Raw genomic sequence first — 21885 nt, forward strand, 5'->3', positions numbered from 1 at the left:
TGTTTTTACAGCAGAAAGAAATTTTCTGATGTTTGGAAAAAACATAAAACCTTTAAGAACAAAAGATGTATTTTAATCACAGCTCTCCTGAAAGTGTATCTATCGAAAACCCTGAAACTTTGATATGATCTACTTCCCAAGAGGACTTTCAAAAGAAAATAGATACCACATTTTTTTCAAGGTAGTTTTTACGTAAAAACCTGCTGAACCTCAGAAAAAGAGTGAAATGATTTCTTGAACATTCTCTCAGCTTAAGATTCTACGATGAACAGCAACACACGCTTTTAATTAATTAAAATGTTTTAGTTATTTTTTTTTTTAACTTTTTTAAAATTTATTTATTTATTTTTGGCTGTGTTGGGTCTTCGCCTCTGTGCGAGGGTTTTCCCCAGTTGCGGCAAGCGTGGGCCACTCTTCATTGCGGTGCGCGGGCCTCCCACTATCGCGGCCTCTCCCGTTGCAGAGCACGGGCTCCAGACGCGCAGGCTCAGTAGTTGTGGCTCACGGGCCTAGTTGCTCCACGGCACGTGGGATCCTCCCAGACCAGGGCTCGAACCCATGTCCCCTGCATTAGCAGGCAGATTCTCAACCACTGCACCACCAGGGAAGCCCCAAAATGTTTTAGTTATTTTTAACGTATCTTAAGCATAAGCTTTGGGGGAAAAAAACTTAAAATGCACAATTTTATTTTATTTTATTTATTTTTTTAAACTTGGTCAATGAGTATAAACAATTTTTAGTCTTTTAGTTCGTATTGCCAAATTGCCTTCAGAAAAAAAATGATCAATTTAAAGATCCACCACTAACATTGAAGAGTATCCATTTTACTACATTTTAAAATGCACAACTTTAATAAATGTTATTGATTGATGGTGTTTATTTAAAACTTAAACATAGACAAGAAAATGAAATGCCTTAACTTTAAAATCAACCATTAATCAGTGATATTAACAACGGTAATACAGAGATTTCACATTGGATTAGAACCAAGTGGGCAATAAGAATTTTAAGAAAAATATCAAATATCTAAAGCTCAAAATATAGCCACTAGAATATAGATAAGCTGGCATTATTATTTACTCCCAAAGTTTGTACAATGTTACCAATAATTCAGTGTGTGCCTGTCCTCTCTTTTCACCTCTTTGTTCTCTTTCATAGAAAAGTGACTATTCATAGGAGTAGTTATTTTCAGACTACAATAATAGCTGGTCTGTCAAATGGACCAATCAACTAGTTGGATATTCTGACATCTCTTATGTTTCTGTTAAGTCCATTCTTCTTGTTACCTGCTAGAGTTTCAATGCCCTCATAGTTGCTGGGCTGACACCCAGCTCTGCTGGTGCAGGTGGAACCTGGAGGGCCTTTCCAGAGACCTTGGGACACCTCTCAAATGACTGAAAATCAGGCTGATGTTTCAAAGAGTGTTTGACCAACCGATATAATTCAAGTCATGAATTTATTTCTAAAAGACATAACAAATTCCAAACACAACGACCATTTAGCTGTTTCTGAGACTGATCACAATGAACTAAATTTTATTATTATTGTTGCTTGATATTAGGGACTGTTAACAAGAGAATAATCAAAAATTGTATATGTTTGGACAATTTTTACAGAAAAACTCTGCTGAACTGGTAAGAATGCAAATTGGAGAATTTTATTGTAAAGAAACAAGGCATTATTTTCAAACAACCAAACAAATGGCTAGGAACGTGTGATTCTGAATGAAGAAAAAAAAAGACTGCTGTAATTAGCATATTTCATGCACCCCGGTGCTAGTAAGTATTAAAAGCCATTAATGAGTCTTAATAGGTTAAACAGTCTTCTGCACCTATAATTTGCTTGACAAGAATCTTTTTCATTCAAAAAAAAAAGTAACAAGCATTAGTCTTGCACTATCCAAATAATCATGATTCACAGAACTCAAGGTGCAACTTTTTGAGGTTCACTAAGCACAGAATTTTCATGCTGGCAGGACTCTTATAGGTCTATCTAACTGAACCTCCGAATTTTGCAGATGAGGAAACTGAGAATCAAAATGACTTGTTCCCAAATAGAAAGGCTGGCTGGTAAGCAGATCTTAACTCAGCTCCATTGCTCCCAATACAAGAGCTCCTGCTAAGGCAAACCACCATATTCTAAGATGCCTTCCTGAAAAGAATGCCAACAATGAGTGGATTACAGCACATACAAGCCTCCTTTGAAATACCTTTGGTTTTACTTTCTACTCAACAAGAACAGATGTCCTTACCACCTGCGTGGCACAGGTAACTGGGGAGAAATGAGACGACCACTGGGCTTGATGCAAACAGTCAGCATGACATCCTTGTGCAGACACAGGAGGAAGCATGTCTTTCCATCAAACAGAGAGCCACGGGGCCTGCTGCCTAAGAGTGAAATGGAAGCAAAGCCTTCCGTCGCCTACTAAGGATTTCTCCGCATTGCTCAAGAGGCCCCCAGGTGCCAGGCGCACATGTGTGATAGGCAAAGGCATCCAGGGAAGCCTTGTGAAGTGAGCAAGGCCTAAGTCACGTCCACTGTGGACCTTCTCGCAAAGAAAAAGGGAGAGAGGGGTTCATTTCCCTGGCACACCTAAAAAATACGGAGTCCTGAATCAAAAAGGCTTGAAACACTGTACTAGATAATCTGCTAGCTTGCCAATAAGGCCGATTATGGAAACGGGGGTGGAAGGAGGCTGTAAAGCCAACTAAAAGGAGCTTGTCGAGTATTTACTATTATATATGTTACAGCCTTAAACGTAAGAGCGTTTATTCTCTTCACAAGTTAGGAAACTAGGCCGTCTTACATCTACATAAGAAGCAGCGGAGGTGATGTGGACAAGGTTCCCCAGCCTGTGATGGTAAAGCTGGAGTTCGAACCCAGGTCCCATTCTCCCGCTCTGCCTCTCACTCCACGGCCTCCCGATGGTCAGGATTAGGGAGAGCGCATACGGTCTTCCAGTGTCAGCCTCTAAGCCCTCCTAGCTCTCAAGTCCAGGGTCGTAAACAGGACTGACACAAAACAGAAGATGCAGTATCAGCCAATGATGTACGAGCACATCCTTCAGGCCACGCACACCAGGACAGTCCGTTACTCTAGTAAACTCGCTCCTCTGTGACTTCCAGGTCTCTCACTGTTGTAGAGGCACACGTGTTTCAGAAACTGTGTCTGAGAGTTAAACCAAAGCCACAAATAGACTGAGAGAAGGAAGACTGTCCTGGTTAAACTCCAGGGTAACCTGGGATCCTCTGGACCTTCCAGGCTCAAGCGGGCCTATCCCTGACAGCGTGCCCTGCGGCCACCTCAGCCTTAGGGAAACTGAGCGAGGACGTTCTCCCTGCCTGCAGATTCAGAGTCACCCCGTGGCTTCCCCAAGATAATCACTCAGAGGGTGCTCTGCTCACAAGCCCCCCCACTTACACTAGCATAACTTTCCACGATCTCATCTACCCGGGATGCTGCCAGGAATCAGACAGCAAGCAAGAGAGGCTGATGGAGGGCCCGAAGAAGCACCCTAACGTGTACTTGAGTCAACACGGCAAGAATTTTTTTTTTTTTAATTTATTTATTTTTGGCTGTGTTGGGTCTTCGTTTCTGTGCGAGGGCTTTCTCTAGTTGCGGCAAGCGGGGGCCACTCTTCATCGTGGTAGGTGGGCCTCTCACTGTCGCGGCCCCTCTTGTTGCGGGGCACAGGCTCCAGACGCGCAGGCTCAGTAGTTGTGGCTCACGGGCCCAGTTGCTCCGCGGCATGTGGGATCTTCCCAGACCAGGGCTCGAACCCGTGTCCCCTGCATTAGTAGGCAGATTCTCAACCACCGCGCCACCAGGGAAGCCCCGGCAAGAATTTATAGAGAATGCACTCTTCCTCAGGCAGCGAGCCTGCTGCTGGGGGCGGTGATGATGAAGATGGTGATAAGAGTAAGAATTACAGCAGGAGCTACCACATACTGAATGCTTACCAGTTACACTCATTCGATCCTCCCCCAAACCCTATGGGGGTAGCTCTTATTGTTATCTATATCTTTGTCATAATAAAAAAAAAAATGAAGGCACAGAGTGGGTAAGTAACTTCCCCAGGGTCACAGCTAGTAACTGGTGGACACAAACACAGACAGTCTGGCTTCCGGGTCTGTACTACCAGCCACTACACAACACTGCACTCTAAATATGAGTGAGGAGTAATATGCGTTATGCGTAGGACTATCCCGCACCCAAAGCCTCCAGTTTAGGTGGGAAGACAGGCGAATAAACCTCCGAGGAGCACATAAACCAACCCAGGGTTCAGGAGAGGCTCCCAGCAGAGATCTGCTGAATCTAGGTAGGCGGTAACCAGCGGGAGATGGGGAAGGGGGGTGCGTTCCAGGAGCGGGGTAGCTTTCACTAGGCACTAGGGTGGGGAAACCCATGAAGAGACTGTGGGACTGCAGGCCGATCGCTGGGGCTGGGCACAGGACGTGTGTAGGGAAGGAAGCAGGCGGGCGAGGGCGGGCTAGAACACGAGGGTGCAGAGGTAAGCAGAGGCACGCTCACAAAGCACCCGGCGCGGCATGCAGAGGGCTTACGGGATTTATCTTGGAAGACATGGGAGGCCACGGGAGGGTCTGAACGGGGGAAGCCCGCTGCTTTCGGGAACAATCACTGGGCGGTCTAGACGTGATCAGAGGGGGTGAACCCAGAGTCAGGCTGAGCGCGTGAGGAGCAGGCAGCAAGGGCTCTTCGGCGAGAGGACAGTGGCATCGACTAAGAGGTGGAGGAAAGTGGAGAAATGCAGAGAAGGAAGTAGCAAAAGTACCCTGTAACTGGGTACCTGCAGGGGGACAGGGAGGAAGCCTAGGCAACAGCACCAGGATTCCACCTTGGGGACACAGGGAGAGAGAGGTCTGGTGTTCATCCCTCCATGGAGACCCGCAACACTGGAGGAGGAGGGGTCTCATGTAAGTCTCCAAGGAAACCCATCCAACAAAGAGCTCTAAATTCTTCCTTTAAATATTGTCAACAGGGACTTCCCTGGTGGCACAGTGGTTAAGAATCCACCTGCCAATGCAGAGGACACGGGTTCAAGCCCTGGTCTGGGAAGATCCCACATACCACGGAGCAACTAAGCCCGTATGCCACAACTACTGAGCCCGTGTGCCACAACTACTGAGCCTGCGCTCTAGAGCCCGCGAGCCACAACTACTGAGCCCGTGCACCACAACTACTGATGCTCACACGCCTAGAGCCCGTGCTCCACAACAAGAGAAGCCACCGCAATGAGAAGCCCGCGCACCGCAATGAAAAGTAGACCCCGCTCACCGCAACTAGAGAAAGCCTACGCGCAGCAACAAAGACCCAACTCAGCCAAAAACAAATAAAGTTAAAAAAATATTGTTAACAATAATAAGGGTTTGCTCTGTCTTTCCAGCCTATGAGTGATTAGAAAATTCAGAGAGCAGGGTTTGCGCCCAGGAAACAAAGAGGCTGACAGGAGGAGAGGGTGGAAAAATAATTAAAAGAGACAACATGGGAATACAAAGAATACAGCAAAGGGCCCTTCCCATCTCAATGGGGTAATCACAGCACACCTCGAAGGCAGGTTACAGCATTAACCTAAGCATGGAGAAAAGGTTAATTTGTGCTTTATATGCTGTTTTAATAAGCAGGGAAACAGGAAATGGATTTTAGAAAGGCACTAAGAGAAATAGTTCAAGTACAAAATTGTGCTGCAAAAGCTTCTGTTATTTAGAAAATTCACTTAATGTGGAAAAGTTCATTCACCCGGATGATGGCTAAAACGTGTGACAGATGCCGTGTCTGTTTTCAGAGGAGAGGGGCCTATCTCTACCAGCTATTCCACCAAGATAAGCCTTCCTCCCTCAGAGCCAGCATCCTATTGTTCCCCTTTGTCAGCTGGAGAAAATCTAGCTGCTCCGTGATTGCTGGAGAGTTTGGGGGCTGGTTTGGTTCAAAGCGACATTGAGCTGGCTCTCATTTGAAGGCCACAGACTGCTCCCTTGGCAGTTCCTTCAAAAATTCTGAGAGAAAAAGAGAAAACCCATTGCCAGGCACAGGATGAGCCAGTGTTGACTGTGTTCCTTACCTGTTCCTTATGATGATTTCACCGCAGGACTGGCAATAAAACGTGCAACATTCTTGGGCTTGGGAGCTTTGATTAAACACTGAGATCAGTTCTAGAGGAAATCAAGGAAACAGCAAATCTTAGAGGTTTGGGACAAATCCATTAACATACTTAGAGTTTAATAGCCGCAATAAATTACCACCAATAAGCACTGCTTATGATCTACCCAGAAATACCCATTTAGTTAGTATTAACTGATGACTCAAGCAGAAGCAAATATTGGGAAGTGTTTTCAAAAACAGATTTTGCTACATGTTTCAGAGTTAGGTATTGCCCTAAATTATCTGTGTAACATAGATAACTCGTTATTTCTCTCATTCTGGAAATACCAACATTAAGGATGAGAGAAAAGGAGCTATTTCTTTCACATCGAGCTAACTACTCAGAGCTTCCCCATTCTCAGCTTTCCTCTGCTATGCTTAGGGACAGTTTTTCATCACTGTGACTGCTGGTAAACAGACTTCTTAAATTTAATTCGATTTAAACAAGGTTGATGTCGGCTCTGGCATCTTACCAGTACGTACAAACAAAATCAATCTTGAAATTGGTCTTTATTGGGCAGGTCCCGGGGAATGAAACGGCTCCTAAGAAGAGTTCCATCTTCCAAGAGTGAAACTCAATTTCTGATTAAAGCTGTGGGAAAACATATATTTCCCATAGTATATGAAAGAGCAGTATAAGACAGTATGTTTCCTTAGTTTCTGTTATTTTATTCATGAAGGAAACTTTCATTTCCAAAAAAGCCCCAAAAACAAAAAACCAAACCCACAAAAATATGTCTATTAAAAAAAGTCTGAAGAAATGAGGTTATATCCATTAGAATCAAGCAATTTGAATTTGGTTTATGTTACTTTATATTTTAAGATTAAAAAAAAAAATTGATGTGAGAAAGTTTAAGCCTTGAGAGTTAAGAATTCTTCTGTTTAATTTCTAGGACTGCCCTGTAGCACTAAAGTGAAACAAACAGTATTCTTTAGCTCTGAGCAGATAATAAGTAGACCTGGGTAAGACATCCAAAATTTTCTTTTCGGAACCAATAAACAAATTTTCAGTGACACACTGCCCTCTGCTGCTCACCCAGCATGATGCAGGCTCAGGTTCAAGTCAGAACCTTCTGATACAGGGGCATCCTGGGAAGCACTGCCTCCTGGGGATGAATCTAATGCTGGTGCTACATCAGATTTTACTGCAGTCAGTTCTGGGTCAAAGGTCATGTCTGACTTATGCATTCAAAACAGTGTAACAATATGCCTACTGTAGTCCTTAAAAGAGCATTCTTAATAGTTGAAAAGTCAACTTTGTAAAAACCCTGAAACATAGATTGAATGCTATAAATGTTAAGACTCGCTTCCTACCACAGATTTTGATTCAAGTTTACATCAGTATGCACCTATCTGATATCTATTCATTCGGCAAATATTTATTCACCACCTATTATGTGGAAAGCACTAAAGCAATTAAATACTGAGGAATCTATTTTGCATACCCCTTCATGCACTGCAGAACAGGCTTTGAATGTTTTTCCTTTTCAGACTGTTGAGTAAAATATGTGTTAAAAATGTAAAGAAATTGGAGACCCATGAATGCCAACAACAGATGCAAACCAACACACAGCAGTCAATTTATTTTGTCCAACAGTTAAAACTAGACAGTAATGTTTGCTGATTTAAATTTTTAAAAATAGTTCAAGTTTTGCTATTTAACTGTTATAGAATATGGGTAGGCAACATACCAATTTTGTCTCTGGAAGGTCTCTGTACCTCCTCATTATAGGACCTAAAATCATGGTCCCAGAAAACTAGTAGAAGATCTGAAAACACTCCACCATGGCTTTCACACCTGCCTTTCTCCAGTTTCCTGATGTAACCCAAGATTCCTGCTGTGGGTACTGTTCATCATCGCTAAAGACAGGTGATGACGTCACAGGAGCCAGACTCCCAAGGCTTCTTCCCTGAAACAACACTTCCCCTGCCCATCATGAGGGACCCTCAGAGCGTCTATCTCCCATCTTGACGGCCCCATTCTTCTTTCCATGGTTATTCCAACAGTCATTCTTAGGTTTATCCTATGCCACTTCAGCCTCAGGACATTTCTTTCCTCAAACCAACCCTGCTCAACTCAGACTAGTTATCCACTAATCCAGCACTTGAGCAAAATCATTCTCCAACAAAAAAGGAACGGAACTCCCTCTACTTCTCTTTCCTTTCAAAAGCCAGGATAGAGATGCCAGGGAACACCAGACAACTCCTAAACAGCGCTTCAGTACAATTCTGTCGACCGCCATTGGGGCTGCATGGAGAAATGCAGATGAAAGGCAACAGGGAAATCTCAAGTGCATCTATAAGAACTATAATCCTTCTCTGAGAACGAGTATCACATCCAGCTATTACAGCCTCCGTTTCCCCTTTTTACATCATTTTTAATCCTCCGAAGCATATCACTCACATGGCAAAGAGGCAATGAACCAGTGAGGTCATTCGATAAATTACTGTGAGAAACATTTCTACTGCCTTTCTGAATCAATGTGCCAACAACAAAATATTGGAAGTATCACAGGCATAGCAACAATCAAAGTCAAATGATGCATCAAACTCAATTTCAGAATCTTTATACGTACTGTCCTCTCTAGTTAGAAACGTCCCGGACTCCCCTGGTGGCGCAGCGGTTAAGAATCTGCCTGCCAGTGCAGGGACATGGGTTCGAGCCCTGGTCCGGGAAGATCCCACATCCCATGGAGCAATTAAGCCCAAGAGCCACAACTACTGAGCCCGCGCGCCTAGAGCCCGTGCTCCACAACAAGAGAAGCCACGACAATGAGAAGCCCATGTACCACAATGAAGAGTAGCCCCTGCTCACTGCAACTAGAGAAAGCCCGCGTGCAGCAATGAAGACCCAACGCAGCCGAAAATAAATAAATAAATAAATAAGATAAATAAATAAATTGTCCCTACATGGATGCGATCATTTCCATCATTCAGTTCTCTGGTCAAACACTGCTTTCTCAGAGTGGCCTTCCCTGACCCTCATCTGCCCCTAGTCACGCCCTATCCCATTATTCTGCTTTACTTTGCCCACAGCACTTACCTCTGTATCCAAATAACTTGTGTGTTCATTACCTGTTCCCACTGATTAGAATCTTAAGCCCCATGAGGGCAGAGACCTTCCTAGCTTGCCCACTTCTGTACCCCAGCACCTAGATCAATGAGCTAATATGTGTTGAATGAATGAATATCTACGTATTGCTTTAATATCAACCAGGTCTTGCGCGATTGCCATCTGATTTCATCTTCCTATCAACTCTGTGAGCCAGGTTTTTTACAATTAAAGAAACAAAGCAGGGCGTATGTGGGAAATCTCCGTACCTCCTGCTCAATTTTGCTGTGAACCTAAAACTGCTCTAAAAAAAAAAAAAAAGGAAAACAAAACAAAACACTTTAAAAAACCCCAAAGAAACAAAGCCTCAGAAAGGTTAACATGTTCAATTGCAATGGGCAGAGCTGGCAAAAAAACACACGTCTTCTGGACCCCCAGCTCATTCTATGCAGCTGAAGAGCAGTGATTTTCACCTGGGAAAAGTTCAACCTTTCAAACGAAAAAAAAAAATCACCTTTGATTTATAATGAAAAAGCAAATGCAGAAACAGGACCGCGGCACTACTCACCTGTGCAGAATTCCGCCCGCGCCTGCAGCCGCAGGTGCAGCCCGTCCCCGGCCACGTGCTGCAGCCCGCGGCAGGAGGACGGGACAAGCCTGACCCCTGCTGGCAGCCAGAGCTCCGTGCAGCCGCCAGGGCTTTTCATCTGGAGCGAGGTCGGCGTTATGCAAACATCCATGGGCAGACCTCCTTCGTTTGGATCGCTGGGAATGAAAAATAACACACAAGAAATTATTTCTCATTGATGAAAACCACATTATGAAAGAAACAAAAATGGCCAAGGAGCTCTCTGTTCCTCTTCAATAAGGGCCCTGAATTTAGTCACTGTCGTGGAAAAACAGCAGTGAACTGATCGTAAAGGAAACTAATCTATACTAGGTTTAGATGAGGTCAGGGAGTACTTTTCGCTGTCACTGTAACAGGAAAGTTCAGAGACATATTTTTCATTCTTGCTTCTTCTTCTTTTTTTATGGTAACGATGCATTTTTAAGCATGTACTCTTTCCCACTGCCAATGATCCTGAGTGCCAACTCTCTCCTCTATCTCAGTGCTTCCTCCATCTACTCCAGCCCGGACCTCCCCCTGGGCTGCTCCTGGATCTGCTGCACGGCCTGCCACTTCGCTTCCCCACCCCCGACTCTTCCTTCCCACCAGTCTCCCCGACTTCAGCTTCTGCAAACCAGCACAATGGGATGCTAGTCTGTCATGCACCACGCACTTGTTTTTTTTTTTTTTTTAAACATCTTTATTGAAGTATAATTGCTTTACAATGGTGTGTTAGCTTCTGCTTTATAACAAAGTGAATCAGTTATACATATACATATGTTCCCATATCTCTTCCCTCTTGCATCTCCCTCCCTCCCACCCTCCCTATCCCACCCCTCTAGGTGGTCACAAAGCACCGAGCTGATCTCCCTGTGCTATGCGGCTGCTTCCCACTAGCTATCTATTGTACATTTGGTAGTGTATATATGTCCATGACACTCTCTCACCCTGTCACATCTCACCCCCCCATCCCCCTCCCCATATCCTCAAGTCCATTCTCTAGTAGGTCTGTGTCTTTATTCCCATCTTGCCACTAGGTTCTTCATGACCTTTTTTTTTTTCCTTAGATTCCATATATATGTGTTAGCATACTGTATTTCTTTTTCTCTTTCTGACTGACTTCACTCTGTATGACAGACTCTAACTCCATCCACCTCATTACAAACACCTCCATTTCATTTCTTTTTATGGCTGAGTAATATTCCATTGTATATATGTGCCACATCTTCTTTATCCATTCATCCGATGATGGACACCTAGGTTGCTTCCATGTCCTGGCTATTGTAAACAGAGCTGCAATGAATATTTTGGTACATGACTCTTTCTGAATTATGGTTTTCTCAGGGTATATGCCCAGTAGTGGGATTGCTGGGTCGTATGGTAGTTCTATTTTTAGTTTTTTAAGGAACCTCCATACTGTTCTCCATAGTGGCTGTATCAATTTACATTCCCACCAACAGTGCAAGAGTGTTCCCTTTTCTCCACACCCTCTCCAGCATTTATTGTTTCTAGATTTTTTGATCATGGCCATTCTGACCGGTGTGAGATGATACCTCATTGTAGTTTTGATTTGCATTTCTCTAATGATTAATGATGTTGAGCATTCTTTCATGTGTCTGTTGGCAATCTGTATATCTTCTTTGGAGAAATGTCTATTTAGGTCTTCTGCCCATTTTTGGATTGGGTTGTTTGTTTTTTTGTTATTGAGCTGCATGAGCTGCTTGTAAATCTTGGAGATTAATCCTTTGTCAGTTGCTTCATTTGCAAATATTTTCTCCCATTCTGAGGGTTGTCTTTTGGTCTTGTTTATGGTTTCCTTTGCTGTGCAAAAGCTTTTAAGTTTCATTAGGTCCCATTTGTTTATTTGTGTTTTTATTTCCATTTCTCTAGGACCTGGGTCAAAAAGGATCTTGCTGTGATTTATGTCATACAGTGTTCTGCCTATGTTTTCCTCTAAGAGTTTGATAGTGTCTGGCCTTACACTTAGGTCTTTAATCCATTTTGAGTTTAGTTTTGTGTATGGTGTCAGGGAGTGTTCTAATTTCATACTTTTACATGTACCTGTCCAATTTTCCCAGCACCACTTATTGAAGAGGCTGTCTTTTCTCCACTGTATATGCTTGCCTCCTTTATCAAAGATAAGGTGACCATATGTGCGTGGGCTTATCTCTGGGCTTTCTATCCTGTTCCATTGATCTATATTTCTGTTTTTGTGCCAGTACCAAACTGTCTTGATTACTGTAGCTTTGTAATATAGTCTGAAGTCAGGGAGCCTGATTCCTCCAGCTCCATTTTTCGTTCTCAAGATTACTTTGGCTATTCCGGGTCTTTTGTGTTTCCATACAAATTGTGAAATTTTTTGTTCTAGTTCTGTGAAAAATGCCAGTGGTAGTTTGATAGGGATTGCATTGAATCTGTAGATTGCTTTGGGTAGCAGAGTCATTTTCACAATGTTGATTCTTCCAATCCAAGAACATGGTATATCTCTCCATCTATTTGTATCATCTTTAATTTCTTTCATCAGTGTCCTATAATTTTCTGCATACAGGTCTTTTGTCTCCTTAGGTAGGTTTATTCCTAGATATTTTATTCTTTTTGTTGCAATGGTAAACGGGAGTGTTTTCTTAATTTCTCTTTCAGATTTTTCATCATTAGTGTATAGGAATGCAAGAGATTTCTGTGCATTAATTTTGTATCCTGCTACTTCACCAAATTCATTGATTAGCTCTAGTAGTTTTCTGGTAGCATCTTTAGGATTCTCTATGTATAGTATCATGTCATCTGCAAACAGTGACAGCTTTACTTCTTCTTTTCCGATTTGGATTCCTTTTATTTCTTTTTCGTCTCTGATTGCTGTGGCTAACACTTCCAAAACTATGTTGAATAATAGTGGTGAGAGTGGGCAACCTTGTCTTGTTCCTGATCTTAGTGGAAATGGTTTCAGTTTTTCACCATTGAGGACAATGTTGGCTGTGGGTTTGTCATATACGGCCTTTATTATGTTGAGGAAAGTTCCCTCTATGCCTACTTTCTGCAGGACTTTTATCATAAATGGGTGTTGAATTTTGTCGAAAGCTTTCTCTGCATCTATTGAGATGATCATATGGTTTTTCTCCTTCAATTTGTTAATATGATGTATCACGTTGATTGATTTGCGTATATTGAAGAATCCTTGCATTCCTGGAATAAACCCCACTTGATCATGGTGTATAATCCTTTTAATGTGCTGTTGGATTCTGTTTGCTAGTATTTTGTTGAGGATTTTTGCATCTATGTTCATCAGTGATATTGGCCTGTAGTTTTCTTTCTTTGTGACATCTTTGTCTGGTTTTGGTATCAGGGTGATGGTGGCCTCGTAGAATGAGTTGGGGAGTGTTCCTCCCTCTGCAATATTTTGGAAGAGTTTGAGAAGGATAGGTGTTAGCTCTTCTGTAAATGTTTGATAGAATTCGCCTGTGAAGCCATCTGGTCCTGGGCTTTTGTGTGCTGGAAGATTTTTAATCACAGTTTCAATTTCAGTGCTTGTGATTGGTCTGTTCATATTTTCTATTTCTTCCTGGTTCAGTCTTGGCAGGTTGCACGCACTTGTTCATCAAAGTATTTTTGGTCAGAGAATTCAACAAGGCAGTGTAAGACGGTGGCTTATGCACCTTTGCATCCCTTGATCCTAGCATGATTTCGACATTCATTCACTCACTCAACACACCTTTTTTGCGTTCTACCATGTGCCAGGTACTGGGAATACAATGATTAACAAGATATTTCCTCTGCACCCCACCTCCCCAAGCAGGGGACAGGCTAGTAAACAGGAATGATCAAGGGAGCATTAAAACTACGTTGCACTTATTCATAATACAGGGGACTAAAGAAGCACGTGGAGGGGGGCAGCAACTATCTTAGGCCAAGCACTAAGTAAATGTTATGTGAATAATGAATGGATGAGTTAGTGACATATTCTTGCTTCTGAGACCAGCATTTCAATGTTTTACTTTACTTACAGTAAATTAGAGTAAAGCATTGGTATTTGATATACAGGATTTTGATAAGGAAGCCAGGATTATGTAAAACAAAAGGTCCAGGAGAAAAAACTTTGTCGATTTTAAGAATAAACAAATAATGAAGAAAACAATCTAGTGATGCATGAATACCAGGCATGAAAGGACTTACTAACCCAGTCCACGACAAACACAAATCACTTGGTGCAGGCAATAGAGTAAAGCACAGTTGCTGTCTATCAGGCACCAAAAGGACAGAAGGGTATGAAGACATATAGAGATGATACTCCTATGAAGTTGAAATATGCTCAGCATTGCACCAGAGGAGCAAAGCACCTGGATCCCCTCTTAAGTGCTGACAGCAAGAGCAGGCCATCCACTCAGTGTCACTGAAGTGCAGAAGGTGGGCCATCCACTTGAATGTCATCCAAGTAGAGAGGTCATACCGTGTGTTCAGGTGTGAAACTTGGTCAGGCCTCCTATTTTGCCTTAGAAAATTTTAAAACTACTTTCTGGCTAGTTCCTTTTAGAAGTGTGCAGATCTGCACTTAATTGGCAATACAGAATATCAAGAACCTGAGTCTTGGGACTTCCCTGGCGGTCCAGTGGTTAGGACTCCATGCTTTCACTGCTGAGGGCGTGGGTTCGATCCCTGGTCAGGGAACTAAGATCCTGCAAGCTGTGCAACGTGGCCAAAAGTTGCTTTTTTTAAAATTTTTTTGACGTGGACCATTTTTAAACTCTTTATTGAATTTGTTATAATATTGCTTCTGTTTTATGTTTTGGTTTTTTGGCAGCAAGGCATGTGGGATCTTAGCTCCCCAGTGACCAGGGATCGAACCCACACCCCCTGCATTGGAAGGTGAAGTCCTGACCACTGGACCACCAGGGAAGTCCCCCAAAATTAAAAATTAAATTAAATTTTAAAAAAGAAATTATTAAAAAACAAAACAAATCTGAGTCTTTTCCAGGGAAGACAGACTCAAACTCTTGAGTCAAAAGTCTAGTCTTCAGAAATGATGTTTAAGAAATAATAATCCTCTAAAGTAGATGTCAGAAAACTTTTTATATAAAAGGTCAGATGGTAAACATTTCAGGTTTTATAGACCATATATGGTCTCTGAGGCATAGTCTACTTTTTTTTCTTCCTAATGACCCTTTAAAAAACATAAAATCCATTCTTAGCTCATAGACTGTAACAAAACAGGCCGTAGGTTAGATCTGGCCCCTAGGCTGTAGTTTGCCAACCACTGCTCTACAGATACACAATTTGTTCAGTTTGGTACTTCAGTGATTTTCAAACTAGACTGTGCAGTTGGCACTTGGAAGTGTCTCAAGGGAAACCACTGGGTTCCTAAGTCCCCTGCCTGCCCACCTCTGGCATACCACCCTTTCCTCCCTTTCTCTTCCTGAAAAACGCAGCCCATTACATAGGGCAAAGAAAGATAGGTATCTTCGAAAGGGTGGGAGAACCACTGAAGCCTGGGGTAGATCTGAGAAACCCAGCAGGGTGAGGAGAGCACCCACCAGGAGGGCCACCCAGCAAGGATGTCAGGTTCCCAGAGGAGAAAGGAGGAAATGTGAGGAGCAGGTGGGAGGCAGCTCAGCATGGGGTTTCAGAGCCTGTCTTAGTGTGCTCAGGTGCCTATAACAAAACACCACACAATGGGTGGCTTAAACAACAGACATTTATTTCTCCTAGTTCTGGAGGCTGGGAAGTCCAAGATCAACATGCTAGCAGTTCTTGGGGAGGACCCCCTTCCTGGCTTGCAGATGGCTGCCTTCTCACTGTATCCTCACATGGCAGAGAGAGGAAGCCCTGGCGTCTCTTCCCATAAGGACATTAATCCCATCGTAGTGGCTCCACACTCATGACCTCATTGAAACCTAATTATCTCCCAAAAGCCCCATCTCCTAATACCATCACATTGGGGTAGAGCTTTAACATATGAATTTTGAGGGAAAAGAAACATTCAGTTCGTAACAGAGCCCAAGCAGGTGAGGAGAGTGTCGACACTGAGTGGAGGGAAGGGAAGTGGCAAAGGATGCCAGCGGAAGATTAATTGCATAGAGTGGAACTGACCAAGTAAATACATGTCATGACGATAATGGAATCCAGGATTCTCACTGTGGGAGAACAGCTACCAAGAGGGAAAGGGAGAAAACCAGAATGGATCCTATGGTAGTAGACTAGAATCTAAAATACCTGGGTGAAGTCATGGTTTCCAATGCATATAAATAGATACAGTAACATATATAGGTGTATATGTATGTGTATTATGATATATTTACAAACACACACATATACACGCATACATAAACACAGTACGTATGTCATACACACACACTCTAGTTCTGTCTACTAGTGGGTCTGGGAGAAGTGACACTGCAATAGTAATGAGCACACTCTGTGCCCAGATCTTGGTTTCTAAAGGTCATTTTCCACTTCAAAACAAAACGAACTAAAATGAAACAAAACACGGTTCCTTGGAAAAATAACTACATCCAGGGCTGGGACAGGAAAAGAATGAGATGAGCCTGAGCCTGGCATATCTTGCTGTGCAAGTAAGTAAAGAAGAAATCAAAGAATGTCAAAACAAACAAACAAACAAAAAACCAAAAAAACCCAAAAAACACAGAAATCATCTTGAAGGGACTCCCCCTGGCCACATCTGGTTGTAATTTGAGAAAAAAGTAACCCACTGAATGAAACAGAGCTATGGGTCCATACTGATATGAATAAATGAATGACTATACTTCAATTAAAAATAATAATAAATAAATAAATGAATAAAATGAAAGTATGATGAGGAACAGGGCATTTACATAGTCTCAATTAATACTGATGATGAAAAGAATTATTAATATCAATTAATACTTATTGATAATGAAAAGAATTATTAATATCAATTAATACTTATTGATAATGAAAAAAAAGGGCAATTTATGGTGGAGAAGCCTGGCAGATACCACCTTATTTAAGTTCTCAAAGTTAACGTGAACTTTAATGGAACAAATCAAAATCACGTGCCACCTGAGAGGATGGATGCAATGAGAACACAGCATCAATTTTGTGATATTCCTGCCAAAGATGTATAACCTGAACGTAATCTTGAGGAAACATAAGACAAAACTAAATGTAGGAATATTCTACAAAATAATTGGGCTGGAGTCTTTGAAAGTGTCAGGATCATTAAAGTCAAGGAAACTGAGGACCTCTTCCAGATTGAAAAACGAAGGAAACATGAGGATGCAATGCATGATTCTGAGCTGGATTCCTTTGTATTACACATATTAAGTAGACAACTGGAAACACTTGAATAAGGTCTGAGTATAAGATGGCAGTAACATACTTCCCAATTTTGAGTGTTGCATGCTGGTTTTGTAGGAGAACGTCCTTATTTGTAGGAAATCCACAGTAACGTATTCAGGAGTGACAGCAACTTACTCTCAAGTTTGAGATTATTCCAAAACAAAGTTTTTGAGACCCTAATTGCCCACACTTTTTATATGTGAGGCTTTTGTCACTATTCTCTTGTACTCTTTCAGGTGTCACACCCTGCTTGAAACTATCTAATAACCTCACATCTCAACTCTGAGTCCGAGCTAAGGTCCTTTCAATGGTCTCTAACACCCAGTAATATGCTAGAGGCAGTTGTTAACATTCCAGGCATTTTGCAAGCCAGTTGACCTCACTTTGGTAGTTTGATATCATCTATGGTGAAAGTATTTCCACCACAGGAATCAGTAAGTGCTGCAGATCAGGAAGAATGTTTTTGTCTGTTTGGTTTTCCTGGAGAACAGGTCATTGAACGTTTTCCAGCACACCACTGCAAGACCCTTTACTATGTGCTTCACCAGCCCACCCACATCTCTCTGAACTAGGCACCACCTCATACTTCCTGTTCTCTCACAGGGCAACAGTCTTCCACTGGGAATAATACAGTCCCAGACCCACCCCTTTCAGTTTATTGCTCCACTGTTGCTTTCTCATTCAGAATAAGGGGGTGGAATTTTTTCCCCTACCCCCTTTTCTGTTTTATTTTCTGCTAGGTACATATCTCTATTCGCTATAACATATATAAATATTTGTGTATTTTCTGCCTACCTCTTGCCACCGTTAGACTGTAAGCTCAATGAGAGCAAGTATTTTTGTCTTTGCTTTGTTGTTAGTGTTCACAGCCATATAACCAGCACCTAGAATCTGAGTTTTGGGCCCTAGAATAGGAACTCAGTAAACGTCTGTGAATTTAATAAATGAATGGCCAAGGTTTATCCCAGGAATGCTAAGATGGCTTAATATAAATAGATTGTTTCTAATGCAATTCACAGAAGTAAAGACTAAAGGAAAAAATATGACCATCACAATACATGCAGAAATCATTAAGGAAAACACAGTATCTATTCATGATGAAAACCCTTAGTAAACTAGGAATAGAAAGGAACTATGGGGCTTCCCGGGTGGCGCAGTGGTTAGGAGTCTGCCTGCCAACGCAGGGGACGTGGGCTCGAGCCCTGGTCCGGGAGGATCCCACATGCCGTGGAGCAACTGGGCCCGTGCGCCACAACTACTGAGCCTGCGCTCTAGAGCCCACGAGCCACAACTGCTGAAGCCCGCGTGCCTAGAGCCCGAGCTCCGCAACAAGAGAACCCACCGCAATGAGAAGCCCGTGCACCACAGGGAAGAGTAGACCCCGCTCGCCGCAACCAGAGAAAGCTGCGCGCAGCAACGAAGACCCAACGCAGCCAAAAATAAATAAATAAATTTATTAAAAAAAAAGAAAGGAACTATGCAGTCTACCAAACAGATTCGCCAAAAGTCAACATCATCACACCTAATGATGAAATGCTAGAAGCAGTTCTTTTAAGATTAGGGAAAGAATAAAAATCATATCATTTACATTAACTGCAAATAGACTAAAAATTCTCATTAAAATGCAGATTGTCAGAATGGATTTTAAAAAACTCCACCCAGTACATGCTTTTAAAATTTTACATATAAAGACACAGGTTGAGAGTAAAAGGGTAGAAAAAGACATACCATGCTAACAGTATAGTCAGCTGACTTCTGACAAAGACATTGAGTTATATCAGTGGAAGAAATGACAGCCTTTTAACTAATGCTGATGGAACAACTGGGCATCCTTATAGAAAAGCAATGAACTTTGACCCCTACCTCATGCCAAATACAAAAACTAATTTGACATAATCACAGACCTAAATGTAAAAGCTAAAACTATGTAACTCCTAGAAAATAAACATAGGGAAAAAATCTCACAAGCTGGAGGTAGGCAAAGATTTCTTAAAGACACAAAAAACACTAACCATTAAAGAAAAAAATGCAATAAACTGGATTTCATTATAATTAAGATTTTCTGTTCATCAAAAGACACAATTAAGAAAATAAAAAGTTACAGATTGGGAGAAAATATTCACATACTCACAGGTATAAATGAAAAAGGTCTTGTTTCCAGACTATATAAAAAACTATTTAAATTCAACAATAAGACAAACAACTTGATATTAGAAGTCACTTGACAAAGGAACATATATGAATGACCAAAAAGCAAATGAAAAGGTACTCAACATTATTAATCAGGGAAATACAAATTAAAATGACAATGAGATACTACTTTATACCACCAGAATAGCTAAATTGAAGACTGACAACACTAAATGCAGGCAAGAATGTGAAGCCATTGGAATTCATTTTTTTCTGGTTAGAGTGTAAACTGGTACAATCACTTTGGAGAACTGTTCAATGGTTTCTCATGAAGTAAAGCCCCCATCTACCCTATGACCCAGCAAAAATACTTACACAAAAATGTATGGCAGCTTTGGGAATTCCCTGGCAGTCCAGTGGTTAGGACTCCACGCTCTCACTGCCAAGGGCCCCGGGCTCAATCCCTGGTGGGGGAACTAAGATCCAGCAAGCCGCACAGTGTGGCCAAAAAAAAAAAAAATGTATGGCAGCTTTATTCATAACAAGCAAGCTCTAGAAACACACAAAATATCCAGCAATAGATGAATGGATAAATGAATTGTCGTATATTCATACAGTGGAAAACTACTCAGCAGGGAAAAAAGAATGGTCTATTGATATATGCAATGACATAGATGAAACATGAATCTCGCAAACACTGTTGAAGGAAAGCAGCCAGAAACAAACAAGTACATATTGTATGAATCCATTTATACATAGTTCAAGAACTGGCAAGCTAATCGTTGTTGAATGAAATCAGAACAGTGGCTGCTTTTAGGGTTGGGGGAATTGACTGGTGATAAAACTCAACAGCCAAAGGCCACCAGGGACAAAACAGGAGTCCAGCAAAGTTAGGTTTCTTAACTTGCTGAAAGAAGGGAGAGTTATCCAGGGGAACCATGAAGGGCCCCTTTGACGAGAGGAAGGAGGGAGGTTGTCTTGTTTCGTTTTGTGTAAGGTGTGGGCTCCGAATAACCTTACAAGGTGAATTTGAGTTGGACGTGCAGCACTTATTTGAACTCATGATTTGAGAAAGGGCGGGGGAGGACGCAGGGGAGAAAGAGAGAAAGAAGAGTAATAAACATCGTCCCCATTTTACAATTGAAAACATTCAAATTAAAGGATTCTACTCTGGTGAAGAAGCTAGGATTGAATCCAGTTCTCAGGCCAAATCCTAAACTGCCACACCAGACATCCGGCTGGTTTCAGGAAAAGAGAAGGCTAAGCATCAGTCTATCTCAGAGTGGTGCTGTGTAATAAAATGTTCAGGATTTTAACGTCTAATTTACTCTGTTTGAAACAGTGGTCACAAGGGAATAGTCGAGGTCCCATATACTACCAAACCAAAAAAAGAGAACACTTTTCCTAACAGTTTCTTGTTTGTGTAATGAATAGCAAGTTAGACGCGTGCAGACTTCTCACTGGAACTCCGAATATGAATAAAAGAATGAGCTCCAATAAGAAGTCTGCAATCTTGGTTAGTCGTTCACTGAACACACGTTTACTGAACCAGTGTGTCCGTTCCTTTGCATAGAGAACAGTTTGGGGAGGAAAAAATAACACCGGAGTTTATTTACAAAACAGGAAGCTCTCACATTGGAACAGATTTCTTACAACGAGGATCCCAAAGAGGCAATCAAAACATTTTTTGCACTGTTTTGTTGGAAACGCAGGGCATTGTCAACGGTGTGGTACATTAGGTATCCTCAAACTTTAATGTGCATCTGAATCCCGGGAAACGTGTTAAAATCTAAGTTCTGATTCAGTAGAGCTGATGTAGAGCTAAGACAATGCATTTCTAAAAAGTTCCCAGGTGATGCTGAGACTGCCAGCCGAGGGGAGACTGGGGGCCGAGTAACTCCACTTTGAGTAACCCAGAAGCTCTAAGCAACTGGAAAAAAGAAATTCAAAAACCCGTCCTTCCGAGGGAGGCGGAGCCTGCCCGGCCAGCGGAAAAGCGAGCTAGGCTGCGCCTGGGAGCCCGCACTCCACCGCCCGCCTTACCCCAGGATCAGCAGCGCGCTCTGCAGCCGTCTCCGCACCTCCAGGAACACGCGCGCCTCCGCCGCAGCCGCCGCCATGGCGGGCACCCAGCCAGGGACTCCGGCGACGCCGGGCAGCAGGGCCGGAAAAGGGCTGCACGTGCGGCCCGAGCCGGAGCAGGAGCGGCAGCGGCGGCGGCGGTGTGGGCGGCGCGGGCCTCCGGGACCCGGAGGTCGGCTGCCCGCCGGCCCACAGCGCCACCTGCCGGGAGAAGAGCGCGCCGCCGCGAGGACTCCATCTGGGGGGCGTGGCAGTTTCAAATCCCGGCTTTGGGTCTGAGCGCGGAGAAAGATGGGCGGGGGGGAGCCGAAGTGTCCTCCCACGGTGCCACCTGATGCATCCGGCTCCCTGGAAATGACCTTCAAAGTCAGACCCCCAGTGCAGTGCTTTGGGTAGCGTGGGTAGGGAGGAGACTGGAGGAGAGGGAGATGATGGAGAGGGGTCGGTATAGCCGGGCACTGTCCCCAGGAGGCCAGAGAGCCGAACTCCCCACCCCAAACACACTGTATCTTGGATTTTTTGGGTTTTGTTTTAATGAACTACGGTC

The 21885-nt window shown here is 42.9% G+C and overlaps 1 protein-coding gene across 1 annotated transcript in view; it reads right to left on the minus strand.

The window, feature by feature from the left end:
* The window catches only part of UBE3D (ubiquitin protein ligase E3D), a 148230-nt gene extending 126775 nt beyond the window's left edge, over window positions 1-21455 (minus strand). The window contains exons 1-3 of the mRNA XM_061207382.1: window positions 21300-21455; window positions 9780-9976; window positions 6080-6170 (exon numbers count right to left, since the gene is read on the minus strand). Of these exons, the coding sequence (XP_061063365.1) occupies window positions 6080-6170; window positions 9780-9976; window positions 21300-21376 (365 nt within the window). The 5' untranslated portion in view covers window positions 21377-21455. The remainder of the gene's footprint in view (window positions 1-6079; window positions 6171-9779; window positions 9977-21299) is intronic.
* Between the last annotated feature and the right edge of the window lie 430 nt (window positions 21456-21885).

This window comes from Eubalaena glacialis, chromosome 12, assembly GCF_028564815.1.
Source record: "Eubalaena glacialis isolate mEubGla1 chromosome 12, mEubGla1.1.hap2.+ XY, whole genome shotgun sequence".
NCBI classification, from domain to species: domain Eukaryota; kingdom Metazoa; phylum Chordata; class Mammalia; order Artiodactyla; family Balaenidae; genus Eubalaena; species Eubalaena glacialis.